The 27,481-nt window shown below is 47.7% G+C and overlaps 1 protein-coding gene and 28 non-coding genes across 29 annotated transcripts; all 29 read right to left on the bottom strand.

Moving 5' to 3' along the window:
* Window positions 1–1,145: 1,145 nt before the first annotated feature.
* Trnaa-ugc (transfer RNA alanine (anticodon UGC)) lies at window positions 1,146–1,217 on the bottom strand. Its single transcript has one exon. It is a non-coding gene; the product is annotated as a tRNA-Ala (tRNA).
* Window positions 1,218–1,327: 110 nt separating this feature from the next.
* Window positions 1,328–1,399, bottom strand: Trnaa-ugc (transfer RNA alanine (anticodon UGC)). Its single transcript has one exon. It is a non-coding gene; the product is annotated as a tRNA-Ala (tRNA).
* Window positions 1,400–1,510: 111 nt separating this feature from the next.
* On the bottom strand, window positions 1,511–1,582 carry Trnaa-ugc (transfer RNA alanine (anticodon UGC)). Its single transcript has one exon. It is a non-coding gene; the product is annotated as a tRNA-Ala (tRNA).
* A 2,182-nt stretch (window positions 1,583–3,764) lies between these two features.
* On the bottom strand, window positions 3,765–3,836 carry Trnaa-ugc (transfer RNA alanine (anticodon UGC)). Its single transcript has one exon. It is a non-coding gene; the product is annotated as a tRNA-Ala (tRNA).
* A 110-nt stretch (window positions 3,837–3,946) lies between these two features.
* Trnaa-ugc (transfer RNA alanine (anticodon UGC)) lies at window positions 3,947–4,018 on the bottom strand. The gene has a single exon. It is a non-coding gene; the product is annotated as a tRNA-Ala (tRNA).
* Window positions 4,019–4,128: 110 nt separating this feature from the next.
* Trnaa-ugc (transfer RNA alanine (anticodon UGC)) lies at window positions 4,129–4,200 on the bottom strand. The gene has a single exon. It is a non-coding gene; the product is annotated as a tRNA-Ala (tRNA).
* A 110-nt stretch (window positions 4,201–4,310) lies between these two features.
* Trnaa-ugc (transfer RNA alanine (anticodon UGC)) lies at window positions 4,311–4,382 on the bottom strand. The gene has a single exon. It is a non-coding gene; the product is annotated as a tRNA-Ala (tRNA).
* Window positions 4,383–4,492: 110 nt separating this feature from the next.
* Trnaa-ugc (transfer RNA alanine (anticodon UGC)) lies at window positions 4,493–4,564 on the bottom strand. The gene has a single exon. It is a non-coding gene; the product is annotated as a tRNA-Ala (tRNA).
* Window positions 4,565–8,327: 3,763 nt separating this feature from the next.
* Window positions 8,328–9,638, bottom strand: LOC135394056 (uncharacterized). Its single transcript, XM_064624512.1, has one exon. It carries the CDS (start codon window positions 9,636–9,638, stop codon window positions 8,328–8,330), a length of 1,311 nt encoding a protein of 436 aa, XP_064480582.1.
* Window positions 9,639–9,807: 169 nt separating this feature from the next.
* Window positions 9,808–9,879, bottom strand: Trnaa-ugc (transfer RNA alanine (anticodon UGC)). Its single transcript has one exon. It is a non-coding gene; the product is annotated as a tRNA-Ala (tRNA).
* Window positions 9,880–9,989: 110 nt separating this feature from the next.
* Trnaa-ugc (transfer RNA alanine (anticodon UGC)) lies at window positions 9,990–10,061 on the bottom strand. Its single transcript has one exon. It is a non-coding gene; the product is annotated as a tRNA-Ala (tRNA).
* Window positions 10,062–10,171: 110 nt separating this feature from the next.
* Window positions 10,172–10,243, bottom strand: Trnaa-ugc (transfer RNA alanine (anticodon UGC)). Its single transcript has one exon. It is a non-coding gene; the product is annotated as a tRNA-Ala (tRNA).
* A 114-nt stretch (window positions 10,244–10,357) lies between these two features.
* On the bottom strand, window positions 10,358–10,429 carry Trnaa-ugc (transfer RNA alanine (anticodon UGC)). The gene has a single exon. It is a non-coding gene; the product is annotated as a tRNA-Ala (tRNA).
* Window positions 10,430–15,527: 5,098 nt separating this feature from the next.
* On the bottom strand, window positions 15,528–15,599 carry Trnaa-ugc (transfer RNA alanine (anticodon UGC)). The gene has a single exon. It is a non-coding gene; the product is annotated as a tRNA-Ala (tRNA).
* Window positions 15,600–16,220: 621 nt separating this feature from the next.
* Window positions 16,221–16,292, bottom strand: Trnaa-ugc (transfer RNA alanine (anticodon UGC)). Its single transcript has one exon. It is a non-coding gene; the product is annotated as a tRNA-Ala (tRNA).
* A 107-nt stretch (window positions 16,293–16,399) lies between these two features.
* Trnaa-ugc (transfer RNA alanine (anticodon UGC)) lies at window positions 16,400–16,471 on the bottom strand. The gene has a single exon. It is a non-coding gene; the product is annotated as a tRNA-Ala (tRNA).
* A 107-nt stretch (window positions 16,472–16,578) lies between these two features.
* Window positions 16,579–16,650, bottom strand: Trnaa-ugc (transfer RNA alanine (anticodon UGC)). Its single transcript has one exon. It is a non-coding gene; the product is annotated as a tRNA-Ala (tRNA).
* A 1,433-nt stretch (window positions 16,651–18,083) lies between these two features.
* Trnaa-ugc (transfer RNA alanine (anticodon UGC)) lies at window positions 18,084–18,155 on the bottom strand. The gene has a single exon. It is a non-coding gene; the product is annotated as a tRNA-Ala (tRNA).
* Window positions 18,156–18,262: 107 nt separating this feature from the next.
* Window positions 18,263–18,334, bottom strand: Trnaa-ugc (transfer RNA alanine (anticodon UGC)). The gene has a single exon. It is a non-coding gene; the product is annotated as a tRNA-Ala (tRNA).
* A 107-nt stretch (window positions 18,335–18,441) lies between these two features.
* On the bottom strand, window positions 18,442–18,513 carry Trnaa-ugc (transfer RNA alanine (anticodon UGC)). Its single transcript has one exon. It is a non-coding gene; the product is annotated as a tRNA-Ala (tRNA).
* A 107-nt stretch (window positions 18,514–18,620) lies between these two features.
* On the bottom strand, window positions 18,621–18,692 carry Trnaa-ugc (transfer RNA alanine (anticodon UGC)). The gene has a single exon. It is a non-coding gene; the product is annotated as a tRNA-Ala (tRNA).
* Window positions 18,693–18,799: 107 nt separating this feature from the next.
* Window positions 18,800–18,871, bottom strand: Trnaa-ugc (transfer RNA alanine (anticodon UGC)). The gene has a single exon. It is a non-coding gene; the product is annotated as a tRNA-Ala (tRNA).
* Window positions 18,872–18,978: 107 nt separating this feature from the next.
* Trnaa-ugc (transfer RNA alanine (anticodon UGC)) lies at window positions 18,979–19,050 on the bottom strand. Its single transcript has one exon. It is a non-coding gene; the product is annotated as a tRNA-Ala (tRNA).
* Window positions 19,051–19,335: 285 nt separating this feature from the next.
* On the bottom strand, window positions 19,336–19,407 carry Trnaa-ugc (transfer RNA alanine (anticodon UGC)). Its single transcript has one exon. It is a non-coding gene; the product is annotated as a tRNA-Ala (tRNA).
* Window positions 19,408–19,514: 107 nt separating this feature from the next.
* Trnaa-ugc (transfer RNA alanine (anticodon UGC)) lies at window positions 19,515–19,586 on the bottom strand. Its single transcript has one exon. It is a non-coding gene; the product is annotated as a tRNA-Ala (tRNA).
* A 107-nt stretch (window positions 19,587–19,693) lies between these two features.
* On the bottom strand, window positions 19,694–19,765 carry Trnaa-ugc (transfer RNA alanine (anticodon UGC)). Its single transcript has one exon. It is a non-coding gene; the product is annotated as a tRNA-Ala (tRNA).
* Window positions 19,766–19,872: 107 nt separating this feature from the next.
* Window positions 19,873–19,944, bottom strand: Trnaa-ugc (transfer RNA alanine (anticodon UGC)). Its single transcript has one exon. It is a non-coding gene; the product is annotated as a tRNA-Ala (tRNA).
* Window positions 19,945–20,780: 836 nt separating this feature from the next.
* On the bottom strand, window positions 20,781–20,852 carry Trnaa-cgc (transfer RNA alanine (anticodon CGC)). Its single transcript has one exon. It is a non-coding gene; the product is annotated as a tRNA-Ala (tRNA).
* A 3,606-nt stretch (window positions 20,853–24,458) lies between these two features.
* Trnaa-cgc (transfer RNA alanine (anticodon CGC)) lies at window positions 24,459–24,530 on the bottom strand. Its single transcript has one exon. It is a non-coding gene; the product is annotated as a tRNA-Ala (tRNA).
* Between the last annotated feature and the right edge of the window lie 2,951 nt (window positions 24,531–27,481).

Raw genomic sequence — 27,481 nt, 5'->3', positions numbered from 1 at the left:
GATTGACGTTTTCTTCTGTGTGTCCAGAGAAAAAGCAGGCGTTTGAGATATAGAGAGGGAAACTGCATTTTCCGGGAGATTTGCTTCTCGGCCGTACAATCGTACAAACCGGTCCGAATCCGGGAGTCTCCCGGATGAATCGGGAGAGTTGGCAGGTATGCTGATATAATGGCGCATATGCTCCATTACTACGTTGCAGAGCGAATGCGCCAGTACTGTACCCAGCTCAAAAGAAACGAAAAGAACAAGACGCGAAGTCTGCGCAAGCTTTCAAAACTAGTCTAGTGGTTTAGCGGAGTGCCGCCTGGTTTTCCACCAGCAGGACACGACTTCTAGCACATACTTTTTCGGCGTCGTAGTCTTGCTTTGTTGATATCGCACTGATTTGAATTTGAGCGCCCGTGTGTGTGCCTGACGCTTTTTTAAGTCGTCTCATTTTTCTTTCTTGACATTTTTAAATGTTTAATAAATGTGTCGCCTAGCCGTGTCGACTCCGTTCCCCTTTCCTTTTTACCCTGCGGTAGCCCTTCGGCAAATCTCCTAATACTGTACCGGCAACCTATTCAAACTTTCAGCACTTCTTAAGTTGTTTCCTCGCTCTCGCCTCTTCCTATATATTAGTACCACATTTTCAAAACAACGCAAACAATTGAATTTCTTCTTAATGCAAAGAAACTCTAATTTGTCGTTGCCCCCTATTCTCTCCGTTTCCTTGGCTTGCTGCCGTTTCGGGTTCCGGTAGCACATTCGACTGTATGCCTTCCACTTCGCGCCAGTGGTTCACTTTATGCTGTGGTGACAATGTTCAATCAGGCGACTTACGACATTCACCAGAGCATTCGTATGAAGGCTTACAGAAGCGCGCTACACAGGCATGATGCTTTAGCAGCCCTTGCTTTCCATGCGAGCGGAGCCGCACGTCGGGCCCAATCACGGTGGCGCCAGCTCACGGCGGATGTTTGAACCGCGGACAGAATTTTGCTCTCTCCCGACGCGCCGTCACTCCACCTGAAAGACTTCTACCACCGTGCCCCCGACGACTACTACGCCAAGGTGAAATCATCCTTAGGGAATTGGAACGTGTTCGAGCCTCTATCCGCCAACTTGCATTAGAATGTCCAGGATAAGAAAAAAAAAACATGCAATGGAGGTGCCGGGGATTGAACCCGGGGCCTTTCACATGCAAAGCGAACGCTCTACCACTGAGCTACACCCCCGACGACAACTACGCCAAGGTGAAATCATCCTTAGGGAATTGGAACGTGTTCGAGCCTCTATCCGCCAACTTGCATTAGAATGTCCAGGATAAGAAAAAAAAAACATGCAATGGAGGTGCCGGGGATTGAACCCGGGGCCTTTCACATGCAAAGCGAACGCTCTACCACTGAGCTACACCCCCGACGACTACTACGCCAAGGTGAAATCATCCTTAGGGAATTGGAACGTGTTCGAGCCTCTATCCGCCAACTTGCATTAGAATGTCCAGGATAAGAAGAAAAAAAACATGCAATGGAGGTGCCGGGGATTGAACCCGGGGCCTTTCACATGCAAAGCGAACGCTCTACCACTGACCTACACCCCCGACCACGGTGGTAGATAGTAAGGTGATCTGACGCCGCGTCTCCTCCACGCCGTCGGGTGGTTCAAGGTCGGTCCGCGCTTCTCTTCCATGCCGACAGAGCGCGACACTCGTATTGGGGCCCTCTTATCATTGCTTCCGCGTTTACCGTGCATTGGCTCCAAATTGAAGAGCGCGCTATTTTGATTCTGAGTCTTGCCTCCGCTTACAAACTCATGTATTTGATGACAAAAAAAGCTCTGATGACAACGGATCCGACATGGGGAAGAAGTGCTTCGTGCCGCGATGTAACTCCGGGTATAAAACGTGTACAGAGAAGGTGTCCCTGTTTTCCGCTCCTGAAGAAGAGGACCGCCTGAAGGTTTGGAGACATGCTACTCCACGCAAAGATCGCCTTCTTCAGACTACAGACTACGTCTGCGAGAAACATTTCAAAGAAAGGTTCGTCTCGAAAACCTGGGACGCGCTTCACGATGGTCAGGTTGGTCGATGCGCTTCACGGTGGTCATGCGTGTGAGAAAGGAGTATATGACCAGACAATTGACTACATCCTAGACAATTACAATTTGTCATTCCCATGCAGTGACCATAAAGCTGATACATACCTGCCAACTTGGGAACATCCAAATTAGGGAGATTTCAAAAGCGCGGGGGGGGGGGGGGTAAGAGAAAGCCGATGTTGGGTGGCTTTTATTTGCATTCGTAACACGAGCACACTTCACCCCAGTGCACTCGGGCACAAGTTTTGCAGCAACAGACTTTGCCCTCTCCAAGAAACTATCTGGGTGTCAAGCTGTGACAAGGCTATGACACTTTCTCGAAAGAACGTGAGGTCACAAAACTACGTCTCTGTTCTCTTTGCGAGGTACGCAAGGTCGAAACAGCTATAGTGCATAGGCACCTTTGTCGCCCGAAAACATGGAGGAAATGCACGGAAACTAGAAGTGCTAGAACTAGAACTATGACCAGAACACCTGAACTCCGTAACACAGAGGCTCTGGGAAGCGGCAGCGATTCCGACGGCAATTGGGCTGGATTTGGATTGACGTTTTCTTCTGTGTGTCCAGAGAAAAAGCAGGCGTTTGAGATATAGAGAGGGAAACTGCATTTTCCGGGAGATTTGCTTCTCGGCCGTACAATCGTACAAACCGGTCCGAATCCGGGAGTCTCCCGGATGAATCGGGAGAGTTGGCAGGTATGCTGATATAATGGCGCATATGCTCCATTACTACGTTGCAGAGCGAATGCGCCAGTACTGTACCCAGCTCAAAAGAAACGAAAAGAACAAGACGCGAAGTCTGCGCAAGCTTTCAAAACTAGTCTAGTGGTTTAGCGGAGTGCCGCCTGGTTTTCCACCAGCAGGACACGACTTCTAGCACATACTTTTTCGGCGTCGTAGTCTTGCTTTGTTGATATCGCACTGATTTGAATTTGAGCGCCCGTGTGTGTGCCTGACGCTTTTTTAAGTCGTCTCATTTTTCTTTCTTGACATTTTTAAATGTTTAATAAATGTGTCGCCTAGCCGTGTCGACTCCGTTCCCCTTTCCTTTTTACCCTGCGGTAGCCCTTCGGCAAATCTCCTAATACTGTACCGGCAACCTATTCAAACTTTCAGCACTTCTTAAGTTGTTTCCTCGCTCTCGCCTCTTCCTATATATTAGTACCACATTTTCAAAACAACGCAAACAATTGAATTTCTTCTTAATGCAAAGAAACTCTAATTTGTCGTTGCCCCCTATTCTCTCCGTTTCCTTGGCTTGCTGCCGTTTCGGGTTCCGGTAGCACATTCGACTGTATGCCTTCCACTTCGCGCCAGTGGTTCACTTTATGCTGTGGTGACAATGTTCAATCAGGCGACTTACGACATTCACCAGAGCATTCGTATGAAGGCTTACAGAAGCGCGCTACACAGGCATGATGCTTTAGCAGCCCTTGCTTTCCATGCGAGCGGAGCCGCACGTCGGGCCCAATCACGGTGGCGCCAGCTCACGGCGGATGTTTGAACCGCGGACAGAATTTTGCTCTCTCCCGACGCGCCGTCACTCCACCTGAAAGACTTCTACCACCGTGCCCCCGACGACTACTACGCCAAGGTGAAATCATCCTTAGGGAATTGGAACGTGTTCGAGCCTCTATCCGCCAACTTGCATAAGAATGTCCAGGATAAGAAAAAAAAAACATGCAATGGAGGTGCCGGGGATTGAACCCGGGGCCTTTCACATGCAAAGCGAACGCTCTACCACTGAGCTACACCCCCGACGACAACTACGCCAAGGTGAAATCATCCTTAGGGAATTGGAACGTGTTCGAGCCTCTATCCGCCAATTTGCATTAGAATGTCCAGGATAAGAAAAAAAAAACATGCAATGGAGGTGCCGGGGATTGAACCCGGGGCCTTTCACATGCAAAGCGAACGCTCTACCACTGAGCTACACCCCCGACGACTACTACGCCAAGGCGAAATCATCCTTAGGGAATTGGAACGTGTTCGAGCCTCTATCCGCCAACTTGCATTAGAATGTCCAGGATAAGAAAAAAAAAACATGCAATGGAGGTGCCGGGGATTGAACCCGGGGCCTTTCACATGCAAATCGAACGCTCTACCACTGAGCTACACCCCCGACGGCTACTACGCCAAGGTGAAATCGTCCTTAGGGAATTGGAACGTGCTCGAGCCTCTATCCGCCAACTTGCATAAGAATGTCGAGGATAAGAAAAAAAAAACATGCAATGGAGGTGCCGGGGATTGAACCCGGGGCCTTTCACATGCAAAGCGAACGCTCTACCACTGAGCTACACCCCCGACGACTACTACGCCAAGGTGAAATCATCCTTAGGGAATTGGAACGTGTTCGAGCCTCTATCCGCCAACTTGCATTAGAATGTCCAGGATAAGAAAAAAAAAACATGCAATGGAGGTGCCGGGGATTGAACCCGGGGCCTTTCACATGCAAAGCGAACGCTCTACCACTGAGCTACACCCCCGACGACTACTACGCCAAGGTGAAATCATCCTTAGGGAATTGGAACGTGTTCGAGCCTCTATCCGCCAACTTGCATAAGAATGTCCAGGATAAGAAAAAAAAAAACATGCAATGGAGGTGCCGGGGATTGAACCCGGGGCCTTTCACATGCAAAGCGAACGCTCTACCACTGAGCTACACCCTTTTTTTTTTTTTTTTTTTGTCATTTTGTTTTATTTTCATAAAATTTATAAAACACGACCTGTGTGTATTTCTAGTAAAAAGAACACATTGTGCTGTCGACTGTTGACGGTGGCTCTGCCGACCTTGTGCTTATTTCCTCTTTTTCCCCGGCATTACCCTGTTCTTCATCCAACATCCGAATGTTTTTGGCTGGAGCTGCCTAATTATAGGCTGAAGTTCTTCCCATTTTCGTTCATCACGAAGCCTCTCCTTCCCTATTAGTGAGAGCGTCCAGCAAAGCTTCGCTTTCAGGTGGATAACCGGCGACTGCACCCCTGCATGACACTCTACCCGCGCCGTCCTCGACTTCCATAAAGCATGTAGCCCGGCCATTAGTATAACACATTGCACTTCGACGTGCTCTTTGTTCGAGCAGTTGAGGAACTTCAGCAATTCATATGTGATTTCCTCGTGGACTTGCAGAGACGCTCGCAGATCACTCCAGAAAAGTATCGCGTTTTTGCAATCGTAGAAAATGTGCCTGAGGGTTTCTGCTTGGCCGCACAGATCGCAGTTTGCTTCCCGTGGCATGAAGAAACCCTTTGCTTCCATCCACTGTTTAGTAGGCAGTACCTCTATATGGAACCTGACGAAGAAGTCCTTCGTTGCTGTTGGCACAGGAAGATGCCTGATACGTTTCAGGACATCTTGTTGCATCAAGTGCGTGAAAGGTTGTCGGTAGAGTGGCGGTGGAAACACGTTGGACACCGTGTCCCAATACAGCGTCTTCCTGTTCACAGAGGCCAGGTAGTCCCACGAGAATCGCTCCAACAGGAACTTAATGCTCTGCCTTATGCTCTTATAGAATTTTAGCGCGGACGCTTCTGTTGCATATGCCTGGGTGGTGACCATCCACTGCTGAAGGTATCGCGATCCCAAAGTTTGCATAGCAGCTCGTAGCTCTGGTGTCTTTTGGTCTCTGAAGTAAATGAAAAACTGAACCGTGATTTTTAGTTCCAGGTTGATCAAACCCAAACCACCAGATTGAATGGGCCAGTATGTATTCGTCCGTCGCATTCGCTCAAACTTTGAATTCCACACATAAGTGGCGCAGATTCGGTGGAATCTCTGCGTAGTTGTTCCATCAATGCAGGTTGCTTGAGCCGAATAAAGGATGGCTGGAAGAAGGACAGTATTGCAGATGTAGCTGCGATGCAGGAGTGACAATTCCCTCCCTCTGTACGGCTGCAGTTTTCCCTGCAGCGCGTTCACCTTGTTGTTCCATTTCTCTTCACCAGTTGTGTGCGGATCCAGTTTAACACCCAGGTATTTGCCCAGTTCCGTTGAACATTCGAAGCCCATAAATCTATCTGGCGCACTGTCCCATTCTCCGACAAAAGCGCATTTCGACTTGGCGATGTTTACCGCAGCTCCGGATGATTGACAGAAGGCCTCGAAGATAGCGAGCGTTGTCTTTATCTCTCCTGAATTTGAGCAGATAACTGCAATATCGTCAGCGAAAGCTAAGAGCTTGATTTCCTGCTGCGCTACATTCATTCCGGTGATTTCCTTGTTCTGCAGGATGAAACGACAGAGCGGTTCCAGGTAGAGTGAAAAAAGGGCTGGAGATAAAGGGCAGCCTTGACGAACCGATTTAGTGACACTGAACTTTGGTCCCACGTTTCCATTGACGATCAGTTGCGCTGAGATGTCATTGTAACAGACTTCCGTCCAGCGCTCGAGGTCTTCCCCTATGCCAACCCATCGGAGGAGATCGAAAAGAAATTTGTGGCGTACCCGATCGAACGCTTGCTTCAGGTCGACCGGAACAATGGCTAGTGGAGTTCCCATCCCCCTAGCTGTTTCACATACCGTTCGCATTACATGAAGGTTACTTGATATGGACCTGCCTTTCACGCCGTAGGTTTGGTGCATGCCGATTATCTTACACAGCAAGCCGTCCAGACGTCGCGCTAACACCTTCGTCAATATTTTGTAGTCTGTGCAGAGTAGGCTTATCGGCCGTAGCTCTGACACTGTTGGTGCTTCTTCTTGGATAGATTTCTTAGGAATCAGCACTGTGTAGCTCTTCCTCATGGATGGTGGCATCAAACGTCGATTTTTGATGTCTTCAAAAACAGCTTCTAGTATGGGCGAGAGTTCTTCCACAAATGCCTTATAGAAAGCCGAGCCTATTCCGTCGGGTCCGGGCGCCTTGTTCCGTGGCAACTTCCTTATAGCGTACTTAATTTCCTTTTGCGTTATTTTCCCTCGAACTTTCTCTCTATCTTCTTCTGTGGCCTTTGGCATATGTTGAAACAGCTCTACATTGTCCCCGGTAGCAGGGTCGTCCCTCTTGAACTGATTTCGATAATGCTCGTGTAGTGCGGCCTCTATTGTCGGCGCATCTTGATGCACGATACCTTCAACACGTAGGCTCGAAATGTGATTTCTTGTAATTCGCTCTCGTTCGTGTAAAAGGAAGACCTTGGTTGGAACCTCATCACGCAGAGTTGCCTGAACGCGACTCCTGACCTGAGCTCCTGCGTATCTCTCCCGCATCCGCTTTAACATTTCTTTCTTGATTTCTCGGATGTCCTCACCGAAGCGTCCAGGATGCTCTTCCTCCGCTTTGAGTATCGTCCTGAGGCTGTCCTTCAACGATTCCATCTCCCTTTTCCTTTCCATCGATAGCTTCTCCGCACGCTCTAAGGCCATCGCGCGTATTTCTTGTTTGAAAGTTTCCCATGCGGGGGCATTCGCTCCTTCTCTGTTCAGATTAGAAATCATTTGTTTTATATCTTGTCTGAACTTCCCGTCTTCCAGGACGCTCTCGTTCATTTTCCAGGGCAGTTTACGTTTCGTGAACTGTCCCTTTTTACCTGCTTCCAACTCTGCTATGACTAACGCGTGGTCTGTAAAAGCCATCGGCACGACGTTGTACTTCGCATCCTGAAGGTGAAATTCTCCGGAGATATATATTCTGTCTAGTCGCGCATGGGATGTACCTTGCCAATGTGTGTATCTTTCTGTAGTCCCCTCTTTTCCGATTGCTACGTCTTGAAGGTCGTGTTCATGTAACAGCCTCTTTAGTTCTTTCACACTGCTATCCGTCTTATCTCTTTTGTATGTGCAGTCCTCCTGTCTACAAACACAGTTGAAATCGCCTGCAATAATAATCTTGCTGTTTGTTCTTGCGAAGTGGTCCATGCTTGTTTCAAAAAACTGTTTCCGCGTGGCGCCTTCGTTCGGGGCATATACGCTTACAATCCTAATCACGTCTTCCTTCCAGATACAGTCCACGCTTGCTACTCGGCCGTTTTCTTCGAGATCACTGTCAATCACCGTAATATTTCTGTCCTTCCTTATCATGATTGCAGTCCCAGCACTTCCGTTTATGCCCGATGCATGCCGCACGATGTACCAGCACTTGAAAGCATTTACAAGTTCTATTTCTTGTTCTTTAGACGATATCTTCGTCTCTTGTATGCAAGCAACATCGATTTTTTCTTCTAAGAGAACACTTCTTAACCACGCCTTCCTTTCTTGTCTCACTAAGCTATTTACATTTAACGTTGCAATTTTCAAGTGTCCATTCATGTTTAAAGATTTCCTATAGGAAGCTTACTTTTGTCTTTCAGGAGCCTCCTTCTTTCTTCCGGTGTGATGAGAGGGGCTGGAGTGTACCGCGATTTCTTGAGGTTGTCCTTCCACTTCAGGTCATTCCTTCCACCGTCAGCTACGTTTCCCTTCCCACATTCTTCAATCAATAAAGAGGTGACCGATTCCGGGATATTTCGGCTATCGTCTTCTTTTCCTTTCACGTTCAGGATACTGCCTTGGTTGACTTCTAATGTCTCCTGCCCCTCCATCTCCTTCACCGCCTGTGCATCACACTTCTCTATTTGACGTTGCTTGTCGTCACTGTTAGATTCGGACACATCATCACTGTGCTCTTCGTCTTTCGCCGGAGTGTTTTCATAGGAAACTACGGTTTCCTTATCGCCATGTTGAGTAGCTGCTTCTTGTCGATTACTGTCATCCCTTTCAATATGTCCCTGGTGGTTTTGCGCTGAGGTGTCGCTGTCCCCCTCAGGGCGTGGATGAAGCGCTGCTGTGTCTTCAACGTCCATCATGTCCGCCACTGAAGCATCCTCTACCGCCGCCCTGGTCTTCGACGCGTACGTGCTCACGCAGTCATCGGCATCATGGCCGAACCTTCGACAAGCCTTGCACCACGATGAGCTGCAGTTTTTCCTGAAGTGGCCAATTTTTTTACACCTGAGGCATAGAGGTGGTCGTCCAGGAATATCCACTAGAACTTGGCCTCCCAGAATCCTCATGATATGAGGTATACTCTCGACGGACACCCCATCACGTAGCACCATAGAGACCCGGCGCGTAGTCGTTTCCGCACCTGCAAACGCAGTTGAACGCCACTTCTCCCTTTCGATTTTTTCAACTTTACCGAAGCCGCTGAGTGCGTTGACTACTGCGATGTCTGGAATATGCATAGGAAGCCAATGCAATGACAAGTGAACGTCTTTTTCATTCGGGTCGATGATTATGCACTTCTTGTTCTTCACAGAGATTTGCTTCTTGGCGACTAATCTTTCTTTTGGCAATCTGGAGTGCAGCGTCAAAGCCCACACATGATTGTAAAGGTACGCCCCAAACTGGGCCACATCTTCTTTGTCGATAATTGACAACACGCTTTCCGCGAAGTCATCCGCCCGATATGGTCTCCCAGAGGGATCAGCGTGCAGAAATACCGTGTTGAAAGAGATGTTACCTGTGGGCAGTGTGGGCAGAAGAAGTCTGTAATTGTCCGATGACGAATTTGCCAAAGAGTCTGTTGTAGAATCCCGGCTAGTGTTAGCCGTGTTAGGGTTAGCTGCTCCTGCGGAGCTCATGATTTCCACAACCTTTCGCTACCGCTGCCGGAAGTAGAATCCCCACTGAGCTACACCCCCGACGACAACTACGCCAAGGTGAAATCATCCTTAGGGAATTGGAACGTGTTCGAGCCTCTATCCGCCAACTTGCATTAGAATGTCCAGGATAAGAAAAAAAAACATGCAATGGAGGTGCCGGGGATTGAACCCGGGGCCTTTCACATGCAAAGCGAACGCTCTACCACTGAGCTACACCCCCGACGGCTACTACGCCAAGGTGAAATCATCCTTAGGGAATTGGAACGTGTTCGAGCCTCTATCCGCGAACTTGCATTAGAATGTCCAGGATAAGAAAAAAAAAACATGCAATGGAGGTGCCGGGGATTGAACCCGGGGCCTTTCACATGCAAAGCGAACGCTCTACCACTGAGCTACACCCCCGACGACTACTACGCCAAGGTGAAATCATCCTTAGGGAATTGGAACGTGTTCGAGCCTCTATCCGCCAACTTGCATTAGAATGTCCAGGATAAGAAAAAAAAAACATGCAATGGAGGTGCCGGGGATTGAACCCGGGGCCTTTCACATGCAAAGCGAACGCTCTACCACTGAGCTACACCCCCGACGACAACTACGCCAAGGTGAAATCATCCTTAGGGAATTGGAACGTGTTCGAGCCTCTATCCGCCAACTTGCATTAGAATGTCCAGGATAAGAAAAAAAAAAAAAACATGCAATGGAGGTGCCGGGGATTGAACCCGGGGCCTTTCACATGCAAAGCGAACGCTCTACCACTGAGCTACACCCCCATTTTTTGACATTTTTATTATAATAAAATCACAGGAAACATGTCAACGTATACAGTACTTTTGTATGCAACACTTTTTTTTTTTCCTTAAAACCTCGTTCTGTCTGTGCAGTGTTCTTAGTCCTTTTCCTTGCAAGTGTTCCTTCTTCTGCAACCAAAAGTTTTCGGGGACAGCTGTTGTATGGTATCCGCTAGGTCCTTCCATCTCTTCTCCTCTCTTCGTCTCCTGGTGCCTATCAGTGAAAGCGTCCACATCAGTTTTATCTTCAGGAAATGGATGGGTGATCTGGGCTTTGCGTCACATTCGACCCGGGATGTTCGCGCTTTCCATAAAGCTTGAAGCCCTGTTACCACAGCAACGCTCTTCACTTCGGTGAATTCCTTGCGTTTAAAATGAAGACACTTCAGGGCCTCGTATGGAAGTTCTTCCTCAATCTGCAGAGATGTACGGAGATCGCCCCAAAAGAGAAAAGCGTTCCTGCACTCATACACGACGTGACGCAAGGTTTCTGTTTCGCCACACACATCACATCTTCCTTCCCAGGGTACCAGGAATCCCTTGCCCTGGAGGCAATGTTTTGCAGGAAGTACCTCTATGTGAAACTTCACAAAGAAGTCCTTGGAGCTCGTTGGAATAGGCAGGTATTTTATCCGCTTTAGAACATCCCGCGGCGAGATTTCTGTGAAGTTTTGCCGGTAGAGTGGAGGTGGGTACATCATGGCCACGGTGTCCCAATACAACTTCTTCTTTTTGACTGTTGCCAGGTATTCCCACGTAAAGATCTCTAAGAAAAACCTGATGCTGAGCTTCATTTCCCTGTAGAAAGTCAGGGTTGTCTTATCGAGCGCTGTAGTTTGCGTCGTCGTCACTATCCACTCCAACAGGTGACTTGTTCCCATTACTTGCATGGCAGCACGAATCTCGGGCCTTCTTTGATCCCTGAAGTACAGAAAGCGTTGGACTTTAATTTTTATTTCCAGATTTACAACGCCCAGTCCGCCTGCCTCCAGTGACCAGAAGATATTTGACCTGCGCATGCGCTCGAATTTCGACTGCCACAGGTACCTTGCACATAGCCTGTGGAATTGCTGCACTGTTCCCCCGTCTACAGGAATCGCCTGTGCACAATATAGGATGGCAGGATAGAGAGCAGTATTAATTATCACACTTCTATGTAGGATGGACAGCTGTCTTCCCATGAATGGCTGGAGCTTTCCCTGCAGCTGGTTTAGCTTCTGCTTCCATATCCCAGGGTGCCTTACTTCTGGATCTAGTTTTACTCCTAGGTAAGTGCCCAGTTCTGTAGTCCATTCGATTCCCAAAAGGTTTTCTGGCTTCTTCGCCCATTCGCCCAACCAGCAGCCCTTCGTCTTGTCCAGGTTCAATGTTCCGTGCAGATGATGGCTACATCGTCGGCAAAAGCCAGAAGTTTTATTTCCTCCTGGGCTACTTTTGTACCCTGGATTGTCTCGTCTTCTATAATATGGCGGCATAATGGCTCCAGATATAGTGCAAAAAGCGTGGGAGATATGGGACACCCTTGCCGCACAGACCTCCTAACGTCGAACTTGGCTCCAACGTTACCGTTAATGAGTAGCTGGGACGTAATGCCTGCGTAGCATATCTGTAACCAGTTCTGCAGTTCCTCTCCGATATTAATCCACTTGAGAAGGTCGAACAAGAAACAATGGCTCACCCGGTCGAATGCCTGTCTAAGATCTACTTGGACGACAGCGAGTTTCTTTCCCGTCGCTCGAGCTTCTTCACATGCCGCCCTCATGATGTGTAAGTTGTCCCCGATGCTTCTCCCTTTGACACCGTATGCTTGGTGCCTGCCAATGACTTTGCACAACAGCTGATCCAGACGTCTCGTGAGTACTTTAGCTAGTATTTTGTAGTCCAAGCAGAGAAGGCTAATCGGACGAAAATCCAGCACCGTTGGGGCGCCTTCTTTCGTCATTTTTTTCGGGATAAGCACTGTGTGGCTTGTCCGCAACGACGGAGGCATTAGACCCCGCCTTCTAATGTCTTCAAATACTTCTTCGAGAATGGGACATAGTTCGTCGTTGAACTTTTTATAAAAGGCCGAGCCTATGCCGTCCGGTCCCGGCGCTTTGTTCCACCGCAGCTTCTTTATCGCATGCCTTATTTCTTTTTGGGTTATCTTTCCGCCGACCTTTTCCCTGTCTTCTTCTGTCAGCTTCGGGGTACCTTTAAAGATGTCCACGTTGTCCTTTCTATGTATTCCGCCCTGCTCTCCGAAGAAGTCTTTATAATGGTTGTGAAGAATATTGTGGACAATTTCCGATCCCTCGTGTTGCTCGCCGCCCGACATGATCTTCAAAATCTCGTTCTTTCTTGTTCTTTCTCTCTCACGTGACAGGAAGACTTTGGACGGAATCTCATCACGTTCAATGATCTGCAGGCGGCTGCGTATCTGCGCTCCCACATGTTGTTTCCGCACACGATCAGTCATTTCTTTTTTTATTGCTTTAATGTCTTCCGTGAAGTGACCTGGGTTGGATTCTTCTTGCTTCACTAACCTGCACAAGCTTTTCATCAGGGCTGTCATTTCTTTCTTCCTTTCGAAGGCTCTTCTTTCTGCGTATTCCACAGCGTAGGCACGAACTTTCTGCTTGAAGGATTCCCAAGCCGGTGCGCTCGCTCCTTCCCTCTTCAGAGCATCGATTAACCTCTTTATTTCCTCCACGAAGGCATCTTCTTCGAGGAGGCTCTCATTCATTTTCCAAGGTGTGTTCCGCTGCTGAGTGTGACGTTTGGCTTTCCTCATCAGTTCCGCAGTGACGAGGGCGTGATCACTAAAAGCCACAGGCACCACTTTGTACGTGATTTCTTCTAGATGAATTCCGCCAGAGATGTAAATCCTATCCAACCTGGCATGAGATTTTCCTTGCCAATGTGTGTACTTAGCTGTGGTATGCTCTTTTCCAGTGGTCACATCTACCAAATCATTTTCTTGTAGCAGTCGTTTTAACTCACTCACACTGCTATCAGACTTATGAGTTTTGTATGTGCCGTCTCCCCTGCGGCATATACAGTTGAAATCCCCAGCTAAAATGACGTGGCTATCCGTAGTGACGAAATGCCGAACGTTGGATTCAAAAAAAGCTTCCTTTCCGAATCTTCATTCGGGGCATAGACACTGACGATCCTTATTATCTCGTTGTTCCAGATGACGTCCACGCACGCCACCCGTCCATTTTGCTCCAAATCACAATCGACAACGGTAATCTTCCTTCCTTTTCTTATCAATATCGCCGTTCCTGCACTGTTGTTTATCGCGGACGCGTGTCGTACAATAAACCATGGCTTGAAAGACTCTACAAGTTCAAACTCGTGCTCCTGGGACGATATTTTCGTCTCTTGAATACAAACAATATCCAGATTTTCCTCGAAAATAATGTTTCTCAGCCACGTTTTCCTTTCATTACGAATTAGGCTGTTGACGTTGATGGTGGCTATTTTTATGTTACTTTCCATGACGCACAATTAAAAACGGAAGCTTACTTCTTTTCCTTAAGTAGTCTTTGCCTTCTTTCTTCGGGCGTTATTAATGGGGCCGGTGTGTACCTGGCCCTCTTGAGATTGGTTGCAACGTCCTTCCACTTGAACTCTGTCCTACCCTGGTCGGACGCTTTGCTGGCGTCGTTGCGAGTGGCTTGTCCTGCTCCCATCGTGATCCATGGACCGTCCTTTATTTCATCATGCTCATGTGACTTGCCCCTTACCATGGTAAAATCTTCCTGCTCAACGCTCGCCTCACTTTGAGCGTCGGACACTGCACCCCCCAAAAGGTCCTCATTTGATGCATGTGCTCTAGCACTGTGTTGTTGGCTGTGATCAGGGTCCTCGTTTGAAGGGTCCGCTATACTTCGACGATCTGCTGAATCCATTTCTTTATCCGGCGTAACGTCTGCGTTGTCCTCAACCACAATTGTCTCTACGCCAGTCTGTCCAGCCAACGGCACGATGACTTCATCTTGCTTTGCTGGCGCTTCACAGTTGCGCTCCGGACGGGAGTCCGAACCGCTCAACATTTCATTGGACTCGGCCTTGGGAGTTTGCTTTTCTTCGGCGGTCCTCGCTTGAGCATTTTCTTCTACGTCCATGAGGTCTATTGCCGCTACCTCTGCCGCAGGTGTTCTGGTCTTCGATGCATAGGTGCTGACACAGTCCTCCTCTGTGTGGCCGAAGCTCCTGCATGTTCTACACCATGGCGACCTACAAACCTTCCGCAGGTGGCCGATCCTCTTGCACCTGAGACATAATGGCGGCCTTCCGGGAATATCAATTAAGACCTGGCCTCCCATGACCCTCATGACATGTGGAATGCCTCAACGGACACCTCGTCCCGCAGCACCATCTCTACCTTGCGCGTCGTGGTTTCTGCGCCTGCGAAAGCAGTGGATCTCCGGCGTTCTCTTTCAATATTTCCAACTTTGCCGTATGTACTTAGCGCATTGCCGTATGTACTTAGAGCATTGATCACAGCAGCATCCGACACATGCATCGGCAGCCAGTGAATTGACAACTGGATTTCGTTTAGATTAGGACCCAGTATGATGCACTTTTTATTCTTCACAGCGATCTGTTTCATCCTTGCAAGTTTTTCCTTGGGCAGCCTTGAATGGAGCGTCAGCGCCCAGACATGATTATACAGATAGGGGCCAAATTGGGCCACATCTTCTTTGTCGATAACTGAAAAGACGCCTTCGGCAAAATCATCCGCCCGATATGGCCTCGCTGATGGGTCCGCGTGCAGAAAAAGAGTGTTGAAAGACACGTTACCTGTGGGCAGTGTGGGCAGAAGCAGTCTGTAATTGTCCGATGACGAATTTGCCAAAGAGTATGCTGTAGAATCCCGGCTAGTGTTAGCCGTGTTAGGGTTAGCTGCTCCTGCGGAGCTCATGATTTCCACAACGTTTCGCTACCGCTGCCGGAAGTAGAATCTAACACTGAGCTACACCCCCGATGACCACTGCGTCATGGTGAAATCATCCTTATGGAATTGGTACGTGTTCGAGCCTCTATCCGCCAGCTTGCATAAGGATGCCCAGGACAAGAAAAGAACATGCAATGGAGGTGCCGGGGATTGAACCCGGGGCCTTTCACATGCAAAGCGAACGCTCTACCACTGAGCTACAGCCCCGATGATCCCTGCGTCCTGGTGAAATCATCCTTATGGAATTGGTACGTGTTCGAGCCTCTATCCGCCAGCTTGCATAAGGATGCCCAGGACAAGAAAAGAACATGCAATGGAGGTGCCGGGGATTGAACCCGGGGCCTTTCACATGCAAAGCGAACGCTCTACCACTGAGCTACACCCTTTTTTTTTTGAACTTTTATTTCATTCATTTCAAAATAACACTTCTATGATGATGACAATGTGAATTTATACAAGGCGTGGGATATGAACACAGGGAAGAAGCTTTTCACAGAAAAGCGTGAGCCACGGTGGAGTGTATCCGCGATACTTCGCGGCCAGTTTCATGTTCGACAGTTCTTTTCGGAGAAAGACCATCGGTGGACTTAGCGGCTCTTCGTTCCTGTCCAACATGCGCACCTTCCACAAAGAGTACATTGCTATAACACAAAGGACATCAAACCTAGGACCGTTACGGTCAATTAATGGCAGGAACCGAATGGCACTGAGCTACACCCCCGATGATCCCTGCGTCATGGTGAAATCATCCTTATGGAATTGGTACGTGTTCGAGCCTCTATCCGCCAGCTTGCATAAGGATGCCCAGGACAAGAAAAGAACATGCAATGGAGGTGCCGGGGATTGAACCCGGGGCCTTTCACATGCAAAGCGAACGCTCTACCACTGAGCTACACCCCCGATGATCCCTGCGTCATGGTGAAATCATCCTTATGGAATTGGTACGTGTTCGAGCCTCCATCCGCCAGCTTGCATAAGGATGCCCAGGACAAGAAAAGAACATGCAATGGAGGTGCCGGGGATTGAACCCGGGGCCTTTCACATGCAAAGCGAACGCTCTACCACTGAGCTACACCCCCGATGATCCCTGCGTCATGGTGAAATCATCCTTATGGAATTGGTACGTGTTCGAGCCTCTATCCGCCAGCTTGCATAAGGATGCCCAGGACAAGAAAAGAACATGCAATGGAGGTGCCGGGGATTGAACCCGGGGCCTTTCACATGCAAAGCGAACGCTCTACCACTGAGCTACACCCCCGATTTTTTTTCCTCCTTTATTTACATTAAAATGTGTCCCTTACACGTTATTCATGCAACAGTCGTGCGTCCTGCACACCGTTCACAGGTTAGAGTAGAAAACGATAAAAACATTCTCAGAGCTAAACATACAATCTTTGTATCACGTTTAGAGGCACTGTCGTAGCCATTCTGGTACTGCTTGGCTGAAACTCAGAGCATTTTTCATGTGCAACATCTCTTGTTGAAATAAAAGCATGGGTGGGGTCAGTGGTTCCTCGTTCCTGTCTAGCATGCGGAGTTTCCACAAGGAAAACAAACCAACTACACAAATAATGTCACAGCGTATAGTTTCTTCGGAGTGTAACGGCAAAAACCGGATTGTGTGCGGGTTCATTCTGAGATCCCTGCCGATCCTCTTACCAAGATCATCCCAAAAGAACTGGGCTTCCGTACAATTAACGAACACGTGATCTATCGTTTCTGGCACCTTACAGAACCTACAGTGCGTACTCCAAGGAACGAAGAAACCCTTCTTTGCCAACCACTCCTTTACAGGCAGGGTATTTGAATGCAACTTAAAGTAAAATGTCTTTAACTTTGACCTAATTGGCATTTTCTTCACCCGTTGTAGAATGTCTCCACCTGGCCAGTCACTGGGTATTTGCCGGTACAGTGGGACTGGGAATAATACGTCTGTTAAGTCAGGAAAAAACTTTTTTCTTGGACACTGTGACGATGTATTCACGCGAGAAGCGCACGCTTAAGAAGTTTGTACTGTCCACAACCTCTCTATAAAAACCACTCAGTTTGATCAATTTACAGTGTGTCGCCACGGTGAACGTTGGTAGGTAGTTATACCCCACATATAGCTTCATCTGTTCTAGCAGTGGGTGTCCGGACTCTCTGAAGAACATTAGCCTCATCACAAGTTGTTTCAAGAAAAGGTGCTGCAGGCCGAGTCCACCGTCTTTCAGTCTCTTGAAGATGTTTTCTCTCCTCATGGGCTCAAAAGTTGATTCCCAGATAACCGTAGCAAATATTCGATGAAGCTCCTGCACTTTTTTTCTACTACACTGAAGCACTTGCAGGAGGTACACCACTTTAGCGACGAGGAACACATTGCAGACGGTTGCTTTGTCAAAGATTGACAGCCGTCGTTGTTTCCACACTAGGGCACGCTTTTTCACTTTGTCTCTTACCTCCGTCCACATAGAGTTCGAAATACGGCTAGCTTCTAGCGGTACACCCAGGTACTTGGGATACACTGTCTGCCAGATTATTCCTTGGAATAGATCTGGAGAAGTGCCCCACTGCCCTGCCCACACACCAACTGAGCTACACCCCCGATGATCCCTGCGTCATGGTGAAATCACCCTTATGGAATTGGTACGTGTTCGACCCTCTACCCGCCAGCTTGCATAAGGATGCCCAGGACAAGAAAAGAACATGCAATGAAGGTGCCGGGGATTGAACCCGGGGCCTTTCACATGCAAAGCGAACGCTCTACCACTGAGCTACACCCCCGATGATCCCTGCGTCATGGTGAAATCATCCTTATGGAATTGGTACATGTTCGAGCCTCTATACGCCAGCTTGCATAAGGATGCCCAGGACAAGAAAAGAACATGCAATGAAGGTGCCGGGGATTGAACCCGGGGCCTTTCACATGCAAAGCGAACGCTCTACGACTGAGCTACACCCCCGATGATCCCTGCGTCATGGTGAAATCATCCCTATGGAATTGGTACGTGTTCGAGCCTCTATTCGCCAGCTTGCATAAGGATGCCCAGGACAAGAAAAGAACATGCAATGGAGGTGCCGGGGATTGAACCCGGGGCCTTTCACATGCAAAGCAAACGCTCTACCACTGAGCTACACCCCCGATGATCCCTGCGTCACGGTGAAATCATCCTTATGGAATTGGTACGTGTTCGAGCCTCTATTCGCCAGCTTGCATAAGGATGTCCAGGACAAGAAAAGAACATGCAATGGAGGTGCCGGGGATTGAACCCGGGGCCTTTCACATGCAAAGCGAACGCTCTACCACTGAGCTACACCCCCGATGATCCCTGCGTCACGGTGAAATCATCCTTATGGAATTGGTACGTGTTCGAGCCTCTATCCGCCAGCTTGCATAAGGATGTCCAGGACAAGAAAAGAACATGCAATGGAGGTGCCGGGGATTGAACCCGGGGCCTTTCACATGCAAAGCGAACGCTCTACCACTGAGCTACACCCCCGATGATCCCTGCGTCACGGTGAAATAATCCTTATGGAATTGGTACGTGTTCGAGCCTCTATCCGCCAGCTTGCATAAGGATGCCCAGGACAAGAAAAGAACATGCAATGGAGGTGCCGGGGACTGAACCCGGGGCCTTTCACATGCAAAGCGAACGCTCTACCACTGAGCTACAGCCCCGATGATCCCTGCGTCACGGTGAAATCATCCTTATGGAATTGGTACGTGTTCGAGCCTCTATCCGCCAGCTTGCATAAGGATGTCCAGGACAAGAAAAGAACATGCAATGGAGGTGCCGGGGATTGAACCCGGGGCCTTTCACATGCAAAGCGAACGCTCTACGACTGAGCTACCCCCCGATGATCCCTGCGTCATGGTGAAATCATCCCTATGGAATTGGTACGTGTCCGAGCCTCTATTCGCCAGCTTGCATAAGGATGCCCAGGACAAGAAAAGAACATGCAATGGAGGTGCCGGGGATTGAACCCGGGGCCTTTCACATGCAAAGCAAACGCTCTACCACTGAGCTACACCCCCGATGATCCCTGCGTCACGGTGAAATCATCCTTATGGAATTGGTACGTGTTCGAGCCTCTATTCGCCAGCTTGCATAAGGATGTCCAGGACAAGAAAAGAACATGCAATGGAGGTGCCGGGGATTGAACCCGGGGCCTTTCACATGCAAAGCGAACGCTCTACCACTGAGCTACACCCCCGATGATCCCTGCGTCACGGTGAAATCATCCTTATGGAATTGGTACGTGTTCGAGCCTCTATCCGCCAGCTTGCATAAGGATGTCCAGGACAAGAAAAGAACATGCAATGGAGGTGCCGGGGATTGAACCCGGGGCCTTTCACATGCAAAGCGAACGCTCTACCACTGAGCTACACCCCCGATGATCCCTGCGTCACGGTGAAATCATCCTTATGGAATTGGTACGTGTTCGAGCCTCTATCCGCCAGCTTGCATAAGGATGCCCAGGACAAGAAAAGAACATGCAATGGAGGTGCCGGGGACTGAACCCGGGGCCTTTCACATGCAAAGCGAACGCTCTACCACTGAGCTACAGCCCCGATGATCCCTGCGTCACGGTGAAATCATCCTTATGGAATTGGTACGTGTTCGAGCCTCTATCCGCCAGCTTGCATAAGGATGTCCAGGACAAGAAAAGAACATGCAATGGAGGTGCCGGGGATTGAACCCGGGGCCTTTCACATGCAAAGCGAACGCTCTACCACTGAGCTACACCCCGGTGATCCCTGCGTCATGGTGAAATCATCCTTATGGAAGTGGTACGTTTTCGAACCTCTATCCGCCAGCTTGGTTAAGGATGCCCAGGATAAGAAAAGAACATGCAATGGAGGTGCCGGGGATTGAACCCGGGGCCTTTCTTCTTTAGCTTTATTTTTTTGGGATGACTTACAGTTCAAAGTCCTTAAGCGCCGTCTTTCGCTTAATCCTCATACTATCCGCTTCCTCCCATTACGCCCCGGTGAAAATGTGAGATACGATATCGTTCTTCTTGTTGCCATGTACTGTTTGTGGAAGCTTCGTATGGCTGATAGGAACGAAGAGCCCCTTTGTCCTCCAATGAAATATTTCAAAGCCGAACCACTGCAGGTAAAGTTAGCTTGTACTCAGCTCTTAGAAGTGCCTGAGTGGTTAGATACAGTCTGCGAAAGGCTGAATGTTTTGTAGAAGTTGTGTTATTGGCGTGTCCGATATAGAGGAGAAACACCGTATTCTCTCTCTGTGATTGTGTCGTATTGTGTATGGTATTGTGAGTTATTGAGCTACACCCCCGATGATCGTACGTCATGGTGAAATCATCCTTATGGAATTGGTACGTGTTCGAGCCTGTACCCGCCAACTTGCATAAGAATGTCCAGGATAAGAAAAGAACATGCAATAGAAGAGCCGGGGATTGAACCCGGGGCCTTTCACATGCGAAGCGAACGCTCTACCTCTGAGCTACACCCCCACGTTCTTTAGCTCATCGTGGTTTCGTCATTTTGGCGTAGGTTACGTGTTAATCGCGGTCCTTTTGCTCAAAGGAATGGTCGGGGAAAAAGGAATCCTCTGGAGGTGCTGGGGATTGAACCCGGGGCCTGCTTTCCGCAAAACGCTTCATTTGGATGAGCTCATCCGCTATATAGGTCATGGGTGTTCTCACGGGCTCCTCATTTCTCCCAGCAATTACCAACTTCCACAACGAAAACATAGCAATCACACAGAGTGTATCGTACCGTGGTCCCGACTTTTCTATCAATGGGAGATACCGCATCGTGTGTGGGTTGAGTCGAATTCTTTTCCCTATGGCTGTACTCAGATCATCCCACATAAACTGTGCTTCCGTACAGTACAAAAATACATGTTCAATTGTTTCTGGCTCTTTACAGTACCTGCAGTTAACAGACCAGGGTACAAAGATGCCGTTCTGTGCTAGCCAGGCTTTCACAGGTAATGTATTGGTGTGTATCTTGAAGAAAAATGTTTTCATTACAGGTTTGATTGGCATTTTTCTCACTCTGCATAATACATCCAATCCCGACCATTCATCCGGAATTTGTCGATAGACTGGCACAGGGAAAAGACAGTCTACTAGGTCTACTCTGAGTTTCGATCTTGACACGCTGAATAAATATTCTGGTGAAAACCTCGTCAAAAGAAAACAGATGCTTTCCACCACTTCCTTGTAGAAACCGGACACCGAGAAGGTACGTTTAACTGTTGCTACAACAATCTCTGGGAGGTGCACATAGCCGACACTCTGTAACATGCTACGCAACACAGGGTGCCTGCACCGACGAAAGAAAAACAGTCTCATTATCAATTGCTTAACGAAAAGATGCTGGAATCCCACGCCTCCGTCACACACAGGTTTGAAAAGGTTGCTTCTTCGCATCGATTCAAAGTTGGACTTCCAGATAAAACTTGCAAAAACCCTATGAAATTGTTGCAACTTCACCCGTGAGCACTGCATCACCTGCAACCAGTAGACAAGTTTTGCCACTAAAAATACATTACACACAGCTGCCCTTTGAAAAATTGACATTTCCTGTACTTTGCACATGTTCGCACGGGTCCGCACTTTCTTGCACAGTTCCGTCCACATCTTGTTTGGGTTTCGAGATTCCTGCAGCGGCACTCCTAAATATACACTGGGTTCGCATTGCCATTTGATACCCTCAAACGTTATCGGTGTCGACCCCCACTGTCCAGCCCATATTCCTATAGACTTGTCATTGTTAAGGCACGCACCGGAATCTTTGCAGTATGACTCAATTTCCTTCATCACAGCTTTAACACTGTTCTTGTCTGCCACTATGAAGGTTAAGTCATCAGCATACGCAAGCACCTTCACTACAATCTCTCCCAAATGGTATCCTCTGATCTCCGTGTTGCACAACACATTTCGGCACAGGGGCTCAATATAAATGTCAAAAAGTAGAGGGGAAAGCGGACACCCTTGCCGAACCGACGATCTCAAGGGAATTTCCTTTGTGCACCTATTATTGATGATGAGTCTTGTTTTCACTTGCTTGTAGCACAACTGTACACGTCTTGTAAAACTCGTTCCAAAGTTCATCTGCTGAAGCGTGGAAAATAGAAATTCGTGGTTGACCCTGTCAAATGCTTTCGACATATCAGCCTCCATCACAGCCGCCTGGTCACCCTCCTGTCTACACACGTCTAGTATGGTCCGCAATACATGGATATTATTTTGAATGTTTCTACCCTTAATGGCACATGACTGGTGTTCGCCGACAATGTTTGGGATTACTCTTTGAAGCCTAGCTGCGAGAACCTTTGCATATATTTTATAGTCTACGTTGCACAAGCTAATTGGTCTGTAATCTGCCACACAAGGCACACTTTCACTTGATTTCTTCTTCGGTATTAGGATGATGTGAGACTGGCGAAAAGATCCAGGGAGCATCCCTTCTATTTCTGCTTCTTGATAAACATCTAACAATATGGGTGATATCTCGTCCAAAAACATTTGATAGAACTCCGCCCCGATGCCATCCGGCCCAGGCGTCTTGTTCCTCGCTAAGGTTATTATCGCTTCTTTGATCTCTTCCAGTTGAATCGGCCGGTCCAACCATTCTTGGTCTTCCACAGTCAGTCTTGCTAAATTGCACTTTTTTTCATTTGCTGCTGTCAGTTGTGGTTTCCACACCTTACCAATTAAATCGGTGTAGTATTCTTCAAAACATTTACGAATATCTTCCTCGTCGCTTAGTGTTTTCCCTTGATGTTCGATTTCACAGATGACCTTGGCCTTAGCGTGCTCTATCTCTTGTCGGAAGTATCTTTTGCTTGGCACCTCGTCTGGAAGATATTGTTTCGCTCGTGCTCTCACTCTTGCTCCTTCATATCTGGATTGACTGATAAGTTCAAGTTCGTATTTAACGTCGTTCATTTCTTTTTGAAAAGTGCCTGGACGTTCTGACTCCAGTTTGATAATACTGTTCAGTTGTTTCTTAAGTTCTACTTCAAGCCACCTTTGTTCGTGTGCAAGGACGGTACTTCTCTCTATTCCAAGAAATCGTAGTCTTTGTTTGAATTCTTCCCACGATAATGTCCCCTGTCCGGTGCTTGTTATGAGACTGGCCATTTCCTTCTTGATATTCTCCACATATTTCTGATCTTCTAAGAGTTTCACGTTCAACTTCCATAATATCCATATTTCCTTTCTATGTTTCAATTTGTCATCTTCTCCGAGTGTAACCTGTACCATGCAGTGATCGCTGAAATGAGCAGCGTGCACGCTATATTTCTGGGTTTTCTTCACACATGACGATGCCACATATATTCGATCTAGCCTGGCGTGCGAATTCTTTTGAAAATGCGTGAATATTCGCTTGTTTCCTTTCCCATATTCCACTTCATCGACCATACCACTGGTGGTTAGCAATGTACGTAATGCTTCTGTGCTCTTATCAGTAAAGTGTTTGGTACTGCTTCTATCACTGTCTTCCAAGGTGCAATTGAAATCACCAAAGAGCACAGTGTTATCGATTTCTGTTGTAAGGTTCGTCAATGATTCAAAAAATAGCGCCCTTTCTTGCACTTCATTGGGAGCGTAAACGTTGATGAACCGCCACGTGTCGTTTTCTATCAGGACATCAAGCTTAGCTGCCCTGCCTTGGTTGTCAGTACCATACGGCACTGGTATCATATCGTCCGTTCTCTTTAGGCACAATAATGTTCCTGCCGAGCACCCAACTGCATGACTAACAACAACATCATACTTTTCTCCAAACAGGTTCTTCATTAAAACTGCTGTACCTTCATCCGAGCTGATTTTGGTCTCCTGTATCGCTATTATATCAATGTTGGGGTAATCTTCCAAAAAACGTTTCAACTGATACTGCTTCTTACGGCAATTCAGGCCTCTGACATTTAACGTGGCTACAGTAACAGTTGTAACACGCTTGTTTTGTGCTTGTTTCTGTTGAGGAGAATAATGAGCTACACCCCCACGTTTTTTAGCTCATCGTGGTTTCGTCATTTCGGCATGTGTTACGTGTTAATCGTGGACCTTTTGCTCAAAGGAATGGTCGGGGAAAAAGGAATCATCTAGAGGTGCCAGGGATTGAACCCGGGGCCTTTCACATGCGAAGCGAACGCTCTACCTCTGAACTACACCCCCACGTTCTTTAGCTTATCGTGGTTTCGTCATTTCGGCATGGGTTACGTGTTAATCGTGGACCTTTTGCGTGGAGATCATCACCAGGGAATTGGAACGTGTTGGAGCGTCTCGCTCCCCCCCCCTCCTTGTGCGTAAGAATGTCCAGGATAAGAAAAAAATGCACTGGAGGAACACACTAAACATGATATCTAAATCCTCTTTTTTCACTTAACGGCAAAAACCCCACAGTGTGCGGGTGCAGATTGACGTCTTTCCTAAGCATGTCACTCAAGTCACTCCGTAGGAACTGGGCTTCCGTGCAGTAATGAAAGACGTTTTCTATCGTCTCTGGGGCCCTGCAGAAACGACAGCTCACTGTCCAAGGCACAAAATATCCCTTTTCTTGCAACCTTACCTTCACTGGCAGGGTTCTGGTATGTAATTTAAAAAAGAAAGTTTCTATTTTCGGTTTGATGGGCATTCTCCATAACACGTTTTAGAATATTCCTGCCCGCCCACGCTTTTGGTGTTTGTCGGTACGTTGGCTCAGGGCAGAATACATCAACAAGGTCTGCCGCTAACTGTTTAAACTCTTTTCTGGTCACTGTGAATACTCTTTTGAAAACCTTGCCGCGACAAACTTTACGCTTCCAAGAACCTCAGTATAAACCACACTGATCGCCACATTCACATATCTATCAAAAACCGTTACTTCGGGTAACTATTCATGACTAACCCTCTGAATTAAAATTCTTACAAATGGATGTTTGCTCTCTCTAAAGAACACGAGTCTCATAACCAGTTGTTTAATAAACAGGTGGCACAAACTCAATCCTCCAACTTTAAATCTGCGAAACAAGTTTTCTCAACGCATAGATTCGGAAGTCGAGTTCCATACAAACACAGCAAATCTCCTATGAAAACCCTGAATATTCTTGTGCGAGCATTTCAGTACATGTAGCATATATATCAGTTTCGCAACAAGAAAGGTGTTGCACATAACCACCTGTGAAAAATTCACATTCTCAGCTCCTTCATAATATTCGCATGCCTGTACTTTGGTGTCAGTTGACGCCACGCACTATTCGTGTGTTTTGCAGCAGCGTAGTGGAGTCCCTAAGCATGTGGTTGGTGTAGTTTGTCGTGCTATACCCCCAACTGGCGTTGTACCCACATTCCAAGGATGTGCCCTTATTTATCTCTGCCCAGTGCACTTTATTACATTCTCCGATCTCATTCATCACGGCGCTAACGCTTTTCTTATCTTGCGCTAAGAATACTAGGTCATCAGCGTATGCTAAAACTTTCACTTCAATGTCAGATAGTTTGTGCCCTGTTATACACTCCTTCCGTATCACACTCCGACACAAAGGTTCTAAATATACGTCATACAATAGCGGAGATAAGGGCCATCCTTGGCGAACAGAAGGGTGTAGTTGCACTGGTTTCTGCACTGATTGTTCACAATGAGTTTGGTCGCTACACGTGCGTAACACAGTCTGATGCGTTCTGTAAAAATTGGTCCGAAATCCGTCGGTTTCAATACTGTAAACAAAAAGGAATGACAGACCCTGCTAAAGCTTTTTTCAAGTCCGCCTGTAGCACAGCTACCTGATGTCCTTCCAATCGACTAATCTCATGTAATATAGCCTATAGAACGTCGATGTTTGTTTCTATGATTCGTTCTTTAATTCCACAGTTTTTTTTTTTTTTTGCGTGTTAGCAAGGAGTGGGGGACAGGAGGATTAGTATGCGTGCTGGGCCGACTTCAGGGGGAACTGCGCCAATATTCGTCCGGAAAGTCTTCGGAAAACCCAGGGAAAACCTCAGATAGCACAGGCGGCGGTAGGATTCGAACCCACCACCTCCCAGTCTACAGCACGACCTTGGTTACCACAAACGAGCGGACGCCTTAGCCCACTCGGCCAAGCCGCTGGTCCATAGGTTTGGTGATCCGCAATAAGATTTGCCACACAGTACTGTAATCTTGCTGTTAACACGTTTGAATATACCTTGTAGTCCACATCACAGAGAGTCTGTCACTGTAATCACATAATCTGTCACTTTTGGCACTGTTCCATCGGGCACTTTCTTTGGGATCAGCACTGTACGTCACCTTCTAAGGGATGGTGGGAGCATCCCTCCGTCTTCAGCTTCATGAAAGTATCAGTTGTATCCAAGCCATGTGATCTGCATACTTTACGCAAATGTCGGCCCCAGTGCCGTCCGGCCGAGGTGCTCGGCTTTTCTTTAGTGTCCGTATTGCCTCTTTCACCTCACAAAGGCTTATCGGCTTTTCCAGGTTATTCTTTTTCGTTAGATAGACTCGATAAGATATTCCCTAACTTTTCCTCTTGTGCCTCTTGGCTGGCCTATCAGGTTATTGTAATAAGTTTCGAAGCAAGCTGGTATGTGATCCGGGTCATAATGCTTGCATGTTCTTCAATCCCAGTTATTTTTTTCCTGGCGCTAAACTGTTTTTTTCTTTACGCACGTACCGCTTGCTAGGCGTTTCATCTGGCAAGTAACATTGCGTGCTTGATCTCATTTTTGCGCCTTCGTATACAGGGTGTTTCACCTAAGGTGATTAAAAATTATAACTGGCGACCTACTCGCCGGAGGACTCGCCGGATTGTCGGACTTTCAGCATTTGCCTTCTGCAAACGTTTGCCACCATTCAGGAAGGCTTTGGACAATTTTTAATTGCGGGAAATTTATTTTTTTCAAATGAACTTTGAAAATTGCCAATCGAACCTCACTTTTTTTTACAGAAATGTGATGTCCTCCACGGATATAAAAAATTTCAAAAAACCTATAACCTCCTAACCTAACCTCCAAAAACTACGCAGAGTATCCCAACAGTCAAGAAAATCAGTAAACTTTATGGTTTAGCCCCGCCTGCTTGATTTTCGCAGAGAAGGGCTCGCGAAATCTGCGTCTAGACGAGAAAGTGTCCCAGCCTTCATTTGTTT

This window comes from Ornithodoros turicata, chromosome 1, assembly GCF_037126465.1.
Source record: "Ornithodoros turicata isolate Travis chromosome 1, ASM3712646v1, whole genome shotgun sequence".
Taxonomy (NCBI): Eukaryota; Metazoa; Arthropoda; class Arachnida; order Ixodida; family Argasidae; genus Ornithodoros; species Ornithodoros turicata.
Note: the sequence above shows the minus strand (reverse complement) of the source record. Positions and strands in the feature narration are given on the sequence as shown.